The sequence below is a fragment of the Diospyros lotus genome, chromosome 10 (genome assembly GCF_014633365.1).
Source record: "Diospyros lotus cultivar Yz01 chromosome 10, ASM1463336v1, whole genome shotgun sequence".
Taxonomy (NCBI): Eukaryota; Viridiplantae; Streptophyta; class Magnoliopsida; order Ericales; family Ebenaceae; genus Diospyros; species Diospyros lotus.
The window spans coordinates 18,979,871-18,989,741 of record NC_068347.1 but is presented as its reverse complement, the minus strand read 5'-3'; the positions used below and the strand labels follow the sequence as shown (position 1 = coordinate 18,989,741).

Below are 9,871 nucleotides of genomic sequence, written 5' to 3'. Positions count from 1 at the left end.
CAGAGTATCACCAAATAAGAATAAACCTTGACGATATCCCAAAGACTGCTTTCAGAACCCATTAAAGCCTTTATGAATTCAAAGTAATGCCCTTTGCGATTACCAATGCCTCAGCCACCTTCTAGGCCCTAATGACCCTCTTATTTGCTCCCAACCTAAGGAAGTTTCTACTTGTTTTCTTTGATAACATCCTGGTCTATAACCCTGACTTAGAACAACACCTATCTCACCTAAAAACTACATTTGAAATCCTTAAATCCAATCAATTGTATGTGAAGCTATCCAAGTGTACCTTTGCAAAGGAGGAGCTGGAGTACTTAGGATATATTATCTCGTGAAAATGAGTTAGTACAGACCCAAATAAGATATTAGCCACATTGGAATGGCTGAGGCCTACATTTATTAGGGAGTTTAGGGGATTTCTAGAGTTAACCACATATTATCGGAGGTTCATACAATATTATGGGACGATAAGTAAGACCCTAACCAAGCTCCTCGAGAAAGATAACTTCAAATGGAACCCCTAAGCAGAGGCATCATTCTTGACACTTAAAAGAGCTATGACACAAGCCTCGATCCTAGCCTTACCAGACTTCACTAAACCTTTTGTATTGGAAATAGATGCATGTGATAATGGGATGGAGGATGTATTAGTACAAGAGGGGAGACCAATAACCTACATCAGTTAGGCCCTTGCTACTAAACACCTGGGAATGAATGTATATGATAAGGAGCTACTTACCATGATAATAGCTATAGATAAATGGCGGCAATACTTGAAGGGTAGCCAATTAATTATTAAAACCGATCATGAAAGCCTAAGGTACTTATTTCAACAGAGGCTACACACCCAACTGCAAATGAAGAGGGTATCCAAATTGTTGTGCCTTGACTACATCATACAATATAGAAAGGGGAAAGAAAATGTGGTGGTCGATGCTCTTTCAAGAAGGGAAGAAATGGGAGCTGGCCAAGCTATCACGGTAGTAGTACTAGATTGGCTAAGGGATTTGACTAACAGCTATGAGAAATTTGATTAGCTCAAAGACTTACAGGCTCAATTGCCATCCGATCATCTTGGAATCGAGGGTATTCCATTTCCAATGGATTAATTCAGTTGACAAGGAGTTAAAAGCTAAGATCTTACAAGTACTCCATAGTTCACCATTGAGGGGGCCACTCGAGAATTAAGGCAACCTATTACAGAGCAAGGCAGTTATTTTCTGGCCAGACCTAAAGAAAGATGTGGTGGACTTCTATATTGCACGAAAACGAAAATAGGAAACGTTTCCGATAGGAAATGGACATTCTTCTAAAAAAATAAGCATAAATAGGGTCCGAAACGGAAATAAAAAACTTTTCGAAAACGGAAAAACGGCACCTATAAGGTGTTTCCGTGCAACATAGGTGGATTTTGTGTTAGCTTGCACAACCTGCTAACGCTGCAAGCATGAGCAAGTGGTGCACCCTGGCCTACTGCAGCCATTTCCTATACCTAAACAAGCTTGGGAGGAAATTTTCATGGATTTCATTGAGGGGTTTCCTAAGTTTGAGGGAAGGGATGTGATCTTAGTAGTGGTTGATAGGCTGACCAAATTTGCCCACTTTATTAGCCTAACTAATCCCTTTACAACACATGAGGTAGCTTGAGTATTCTTGGATTCGATGGCCAAGATACATGGAATTCTCAAGTCCATTATATCAGATCGAGAAAATGTATTTACTAGCAATTTTTTGCAAGAGTTGATCAGGAATCTAGGGTGGGGTTACACATGTTCACCACTTATCACCTCGAGACAAATGGGTAGACTGAGAGAGTCAACCAATGTCTAAAAACCTATTTGAGGTGCATGTGTTTTGCCAAGCCAAAGAGTTGGAATAGACAGTTATCCCTAGCTCAGTGGTGGTATAACACGAGCTACCATAGTTCTATCAAGAAGGCCCCATTTGAAGAACTATTTGGGTGCAGAACCCCTCTACTAGCCGTTGTGATAGATTCCCCAGAATCCAAGACAACAACAAAAGAATATTAGCAAAATAGGCAGGAGATCCTCACATTACTCAAGAGGGAGTTGACCACAACTCAAAACAAAATGAAGCAGATTGCAAATAGAAAAAGAAGTGAGAAATTTTAATGTGGGGATTTGGTTTTTTTTTTTTTTACAGTGAAGAGGTTCCTACAGCACTCATTCTTTGCAAGCCCTCCATTAAAACTAAGTCCAAAATACTTTGGGCTATTGCCTATAATGGCCAAGGTGGGCAAACTGGCCTACAAGTTAAAACTACCTAAAGGAGTTTTAAGTCACCCTATATTCCATGTGTCTATTAAAGAAGTTAGTGAAGCCTAATGCAACCATCAACCTTAACCTACCCCCAATGGATGAGGACGTTGAAGTCGAAGTGGAACCATAGGCCATTGTGGATAAGCGAGTAATTCATCAAGACACCCTAACCTTCACACAACTTCTGGGGCAGTGGACCCACTTGCACCCAACACTACATGGGAATACCTACCGCAACTGCTAAAGCAATTTCCACGAGCTGCCTAGCTATTGACCTTTCTTGGGGACAATAAAGGCTGCAAGAGGAAGGGATTGTCACGACCATGAGGGTATTTTTGTAAAATAGACTATAGATGAATAAACCAATTGTACTTAAGCAATTACAGCCATAGTTCTGAAAGACAATAGGCGAATTGAGGCGCAAAGGGTCCTGGAGCCTGAGGCATGCCTTTGTGAAGCGAGACACACATTTTAGGAAAAAAAAAACTCAAAATCTTGTAAAATCATAAACAACTATCAAATTATCAATAATAACACATGCATATCATTCATGATTCATCATCTTCAAATTCTAAACTGAAAACATCATCAAAGTTCAAACTCAAACAAGTACCAATCATCATACAAAATTCTAAACAAACACATAAACACTACAAGTTCACAATCAATAAACACTACAAGTCCACAATCAATAAAGAAGTTTTAATCAATCATCATCAACATTAAGGTCAATATCTTCACCATCCCCTTCAATCACCCCTTCATCTTCTTCCTCTCCCAATTCTTCTCCCTCTTCCAAGTCTTCATCATCTTCGGTCTTTGGAACCGAAGATGATGAAAAAAAAAAAAAGAGCAGGCAAGAAATAATCAAATAAAACAAGTAAAGAACTCATAAGAGCAGATGTAGAGCCAAATTACCAACTTAGTGCATATTACCCCTACGCAAAATCAGTACGAGGATCGACCTTCGCGGTAAGGTCGACATGGGGGTTGGAAAGGGGGTGGTAAACCCCCCTCTTGGGGGTTGTAAGGGGCGGAGCCCCCTAGGCGAAATTTTATATACAATTTTAAAATAAAGGCAGTTTTGAGTTTTTCACATATATTTTTGTTGCCCTAATTTTGCTTCAATTTTTTTTTTTTCTCTTCTGTTATTTAGGATTAGGACTTTAATCCTAATATAGTAGATAGTTAAACAAAAAAATTCACTAAAAATTGTAGCAATGAGAGTAATATGTCTATAAAACCTAAGTTTCATGAGGTGCGCCTCACACCCTAGTGCCTCGCCGGGCAAGGCGAGCACCTCTCAAAAAATGCATCGCCTTAGCCCAGTCGAGGTGCCAAACTGGCACCTTAAGGCGCCTTGTGCCTAGACGCATCTTTAACATCTATGATTACAGCTTAAGCCACTTGTACCTATTTAGTTATGTCATAACAAACCAACAGAAGAAAAGCCATGTGCAAGAGGATAGGAATCATGAATGATAAGATGCATTCTTTCCCTCTAACTTATTTTCCCTCCTTCTCTCTCTCTAATTCTCCCACCTTTCAAATTCTTCCTCCAAACTTTCTATCTGTTCTATAATTCTGGAATTTGCCCAGCCTCATATTCGAGGCTTGACACTAAGCTAGAGAGATTGCCAACCATGCAACAAAATTACTCTTCTCACACCCTAGAAATCGTCCCAATGGCTCTAAATTTGCATTTTATGGATTTGATGGGGTTGGAAATGAAAAAAACCAACTTAATTCTTAAAAAAAAAGGCAACCTTAAATTTTAAGGCATTTAGTTCATTTGAGGTCGTGAATAAACTCGTTATAAAATAATGTGTTTTTTACAACTTGTATGTTTTGTCGCACTATTTATATATTACAATATATTATTTTTATGTGTTGCTAATTTTATATGTTAACTTTTTGAATGTTAGTTGTAAGGCTTAATTTTAGACTCATTTAAAGCTCATTTAGTCAAAATTCTTACGAAATAAGCTTGAGGCTAGCAGCTTGGTTCAACTAGTTTATAGACCTAGCATCCGAAAAACTCGTAATGGAAAATAGACTAGATGGAAAGGACAAACCTACACACTTCAAGTGTAGTAGAGGACGTGGTTATATATATGGGATATGAATGGCAGAGAAAGAGAATCTTACATATAGGGGTTGAATAACATGAGGAAGAGAAGCCAAAAAGGAGGAGAAGATGGCAGTGAAATCACCGTAGGGGTACAACTACTGATAATTTGGAAGAAGATGAGGTAGACATGCCACTTCTTTATGTCATTCAAATTTCAAAGAATACTTGCAGCTCATAGTAGAAAAAAGAGATTGGTGAAACACTTCAATTTTCATATTGTAGTTCATTGCAACGATTGAGATCGTCTAAGAAGCTTATTAATACCTTTTGCCAAAAAAAAAAAAGAAGAAAGAAAGAAAGAAAGAAAATAGCTAATATTGATGGAGAAAGTTGTATGAATCCACTGTCAGAAGGCCTACTTCAAGTTGAACCCTATTATGAATGCCTTATTACATGGCATGATGTGATTCTTATAAAAGTAACTCGCACTCTTCTTGGTTGACCATGGCTTTATGATCGACATGTGCCCCACTCTGGTAGGCAAAACACAACTTGTAGAAAGAAAACAGTGGTTTTGAAGCCTATGACCACAACTTACATAGAGAGAGATTCAAAGCACTAGGCAGCCCCTAAAGCTGCTGAAATGTTGAAAAGAGAGAACCAGTTCTTGAAGTTGCTACAAAGGGAACAATTACCAAAACAAAAGCGCCAAACACCAAGCCTGGTACTAAAACTAAGAGGCAACACCTTTCTATCTCAACTAGAAAGAGCACCTTCAAGATGAAAGCAGAAAATCAAGTGTTACTTGTGTAGTTGTTGTATGAGAAGTGAAGACTGAAGGAACCAACATATAGGAGTGATCTAAATGTACCACATCATGTTAAAAAGTTGTTGGATTTTTCTGATGTTCACCAAAAGAATTACTTATTGAATTCCTTCACATTCTATGGACCTTATTCAGAGATCCATTGCCTAATCTACCAACCAGTCGGATGAATCCCAGTAGATGAGTTGCTGACCAAGGGGGGCACATTCACAGAGAGTTTAAGCCCTTTTCCAGTCCCTGCCTTGCTTGAACCAAAAAAGGATGGTTTGTGGCATATATGTGTTAAGGATAATGATATAAGGGGTCCAGAAAAAGAGTCTGAACCGAATGGCCAACCACACAAAAAAGTCAGTTTTGCCCCTTCTTTTACCACTGCACAACACCAACCAGCTCCTCAAAATTGCTGCCACCATAGCAAACTCCTCCACCTGCCTCAATATCTCATGTCTGTGACGAACTCTCCTCTACAGTGAGAGGTCGGTTCTTGCTCTATAGCGGTGGATGAAGCCAGAGGAGACTCCTCTCTGTTCTAACAGTATTGAGTCTCCTCGTCTCTCTTCTCTAAATTCCCCCCCCAAAATCAACAATTCCCCCTAGTCTTCTAATCAATAAGACTCTAATCAATAAGTATTCTCATAATACCAAATCTGTCCTACATCAACAACACAAACTCAAACATATAAACTTGAAAAGGAAGCTATTATCCACAATTCCTTACACATGTTGAAACAATGGCAGTATAAAGAAAAAAAGTCAATTTCTTCTCTAAAAGGCATGTTTTCAATGAATAAGAAACAAAAACGTCTAGTGTACACTTACAGATGCAGCTGCTGAAGTGCAGAAAGCCCAGCGAGACAAGAATGCTAAATTGATTCTATGATCATAGAGTTGGAAACATGGCAATATAAAAAATTCAATACAGAATTGCTCCTAGGATTATTTGCAGTCCTTCATTCCTGACTTAAGACAGCTGTTCTCTGAAGACCTTCAAGGCCAATCAACTTCTGAAGCAGTTACATTATCAGAATAACACAGTTACACAAGCAGGTTCACATGCTAACAAACCGAAGATCAGCATGCTACCTTACCCAAAATGCCAAAAAATTTGATTTCCTCCATCATTCACTAGCTCCCCAAACAAATTATATACAAATGGGGTAACCAAATGTAAAGGCCTGCTAACCTTCTAGCATTCCTTTCCAGAACAAAGGTATACATCAGAACTAACAGACGAGGGGATGAGGGTAATGCATTCAGAACAATCATGTCTATGGTGCATATTGTTGTCCAGCAGATACACGATTCCTAATTCTGCCTCTTCTTGCAGTAATGATGTTAGTTGTCAATGAGTTACCGAAGAGTCCTATGGAGTTGGCTCCCATTAACTTCAAACCAAGATTTTTTATCAAATATGACAATCTACTCTGTTCTCCAGTCACCAGTTGCAATTGACATGCTTGTTCACGGGATATGATAGTATAAAGCTGTAGTGGTTGGTTTAAGAAATGGTGGCAACCATTCTCTCTCTGCTGTTTGGAAGAATGCCCATTACTAAGCTCACCATCCGATATCCTGAATGTAACCATCATAATCCCCATTGAGTTGGGATCTCCAGACAGAGGATCAAATACAAACAAGAAGTTTCCAAATGCCAAATCTGGCTTCTTGAACAGATCAACCAGAATGTCATTGATTGGTACAACATGCTTTGGTGCATACTTCCTATGATTAAATGGCTGACTCCTTGTGGCTCGGAAAATACATGAAGCTTCTCGTAAGCCACTCAAGAAGGCACCATGCATGCTGGCTGGGTGTTGCCGATTTGTGGCCTCACCAGCGAAGAAAAGTCTGCCCCCAACACTTTCTGCAAGTATATCATAATCACTTCCTGATGATTGTACTCTAACATGAGAGTATGAACCAAAAGAAAAGGGATCATTGCCCCATTTTGTACATATAGTCTGTATAGGACTAGGAATATCAATGCCCTTTGGACCATATATACCTGTGAAATCAGGAGTATGAAACATACAAGTGCAATAGGTAAGTCTATAAGCAAAAACCACAACAAAGACCAATAACAAAAATGAGAACAGACAAGTAAATTAAAGTACCAGGACCAAAGAATTGTCAGATAAAGATTAAAGTCTCATCACTTTTGACTAAAGATGTATAGTACCTCTGAGGATCTCTAGGACCTGGTGAAGCAAACTAGGTGGATCCATGGATTCAAAAGACTGTGCAGCATCCCCAGCTACAAGTGCAACAAGCACCGGACCCCCTGAAACAGTATGATAACTGTAAAACAAAAAGAACTCTCCTCGTCTATGACGATGTTTGTTGAGACAGCCAAATGTGTCCAGGTCTTCCCCCCAAAATACATAAGGAAATATCATAGCAACCTTATTCAGCAACCCAAAACCCAACCTCTCAATTGCTGTGAGCTTTCTTTCCGGCAACTCTGGATCAAATCTGATGCTCTTTTTCTTCAAAACCCCAAGAGGCACTGTGCATAGGACCATATCTGCTTGGAAAACTTGGTCCCCAGCAACCACTTGAACACCTTCATTTCTGTATCTTATGGTATGAACAGCCTTGCCATAATATATGGGAACTCCTTCACACAATGCTTTAATCAATCTCCAATTTCCACCAGCAAGAAAGCAATGATCACCACCCATTTCATAAGGATCATCTTGATCCCAATAGGCAGCAGAAAGACTTGATAAGCACCCAGCATTTGCATATTCCAAATTTGCAAAATGCCAATCAAGAAGTTGTCTTTCCTCAGTACTTTTGGCCACAGCATAAAATTGCTTAAGTGTCTCCAAAACCGAACCCAAAGAAATATCATTTGCAAATCCACCCATCATTTGTCTCAATTCAGTGACTTTATCAAGTAACTTATTAAAGATAAGTTCAATATTTGAATCAATTTCTTTACTAACAGGTTCCCCATTAGGCTTGTACAAAGGGCAGTTATCTCTAACCTTGTGAAGAGGAATAGAAAGTTGTCTAGCCAAGACTCCCAAGGGATTGGCATTTATACCAGTAATTACACTGCCACCCAGATCCACAGCAGCATATTTTCCCTTTTGACCCATTTTCTGAGTATAAACTCTACCCCCAGGTCGGTTCCTACCTTCAAGGACCACCACCTTGAAACCAAAAGACAAGAGCTGCTTTGCTGCTGCCAAGCCAGCAAGCCCAGCACCGACAATAATCACAGAACCTTCAGTTGCCTCTCCAGGGGTATGAGATGTGAATGATGGCAAAACCCCAAAATTTATGTACCCATTGCACAAAAGAAAGTCATATGCGGAATTCAACAAATGTTCATACTCATTGCTAACAGTTTCCCTAATTTGCCCTTTTGAAAGCCATATCCTTACATTCTCTCTCCACTTTGCAAGTATATGGTTCCTCACAACAATGTAATCATTTTGCTCTTTCCCACCTAATTCAGTCACAACACCAGCTTTAATTTCCTCTTCAAGCAATGCGTCAATTGGGAATCCTAAAGAGAGAGCTATCATTGCTTCAGTTTCAGTTTCTTTTTCCAAATCTGCTTTTGTTCTATTCCTTTTCTTCAAAGAAGCACCTAAATGCTTCTCTATGAGCTCATCCATCAAATTCTCATCGTAGTTCCTAACAACTGCTTTCTTTCTCAATGACCGTTTTGTACCCAATCCATTCGGGGTACCATCTGTTGATTCCTGCGTCATCTCCTTTCACTTATTTACTCAAATTCAAAGCAGCAGAATTTGAACCTCCAATACAAACAAAACCACCCAATTCTTCCCTATCATACCCAATAACACCTAAAACCAACAATAACCAAATGGGAATTTCTTTTCACGGAAAGCCCATCAAGAATCACACAAACATTGCATTTCAAAAACACTTTGAACTAACAATCAATTATGAAAGAAAAGCAAACCAGAGTAACAAAATTCACGAGAATTCGCGTTTTTACACCAAATCCATCTCCCTTCCAACCCGGACCAGTGATTCAAACGCAATACTACAGAATTCCATCAGTCTAACAGAGACTTTACCTGCTTATGCAAACATATAACCAAACAAGCATTCAAATTTTGAGCCCTAACTCTCCATTTCCGTGTTGCAACAAGCTCAAGAAGTGCCCGGGGGAAAAGTTGTGATGTCCGTACAAGAGTTGTCGGAAAAACCGAGGGAGAGTCGGGGAACGTACCGTTGGGGTCGGAGACGAATCGCTTATTCGAAATTTTGTGGAAAAGCGTTTGAATGGGAATTTAGGGTTTTTTTCCGCTGGGCGTAGGCTCGGGAGGCGGGTTGTCGAGCTAACTCCGTCACACTAGAAATTATTGGAGGGAAAAGCAAAGGGAATTGCAGGAGAAGATGGGCTCAATGGGCCGGCCCGAAAAGATAATTTGTATAGCTTCTTGGGCCCTGAAGGAATTTATTAGGGAAATCATTTCAACTTTAACAAATTCAGCAGTAAATAATTATTTAGGGGTAATGCATTTAAGAGTAAAATTAGTGTCTCTCGTCATTTTAAATATTTTTTATCCTAGGTTGTGTTTGGATGTAGGATTTTCAAATGATGTAAGTTGATATAATTTGCATCTCAATTAACACTTCTTTTGGAGTCATTTAAAATCATTTTACTTTTTGCTCTAAGTTCACCCACAATTTGGATTCAAATTTAAA

At 39.2% G+C, this 9,871-nt stretch overlaps 1 protein-coding gene across 1 annotated transcript; it reads right to left on the bottom strand.

Moving 5' to 3' along the window:
* Positions 1 to 6,031: 6,031 nt before the first annotated feature.
* Positions 6,032 to 9,498, bottom strand: LOC127812123 (lysine-specific histone demethylase 1 homolog 2). The gene is made up of 2 exons (XM_052352452.1): positions 7,359 to 9,498; positions 6,032 to 7,184 (listed from the first exon to the last, which is right to left on the bottom strand). The coding sequence occupies exons 1-2, from the start codon at positions 8,902 to 8,904 to the stop codon at positions 6,448 to 6,450; spliced, it is 2,283 nt and encodes a 760-aa protein (XP_052208412.1). The 5' UTR covers positions 8,905 to 9,498; the 3' UTR covers positions 6,032 to 6,447.
* Between the last annotated feature and the right edge of the window lie 373 nt (positions 9,499 to 9,871).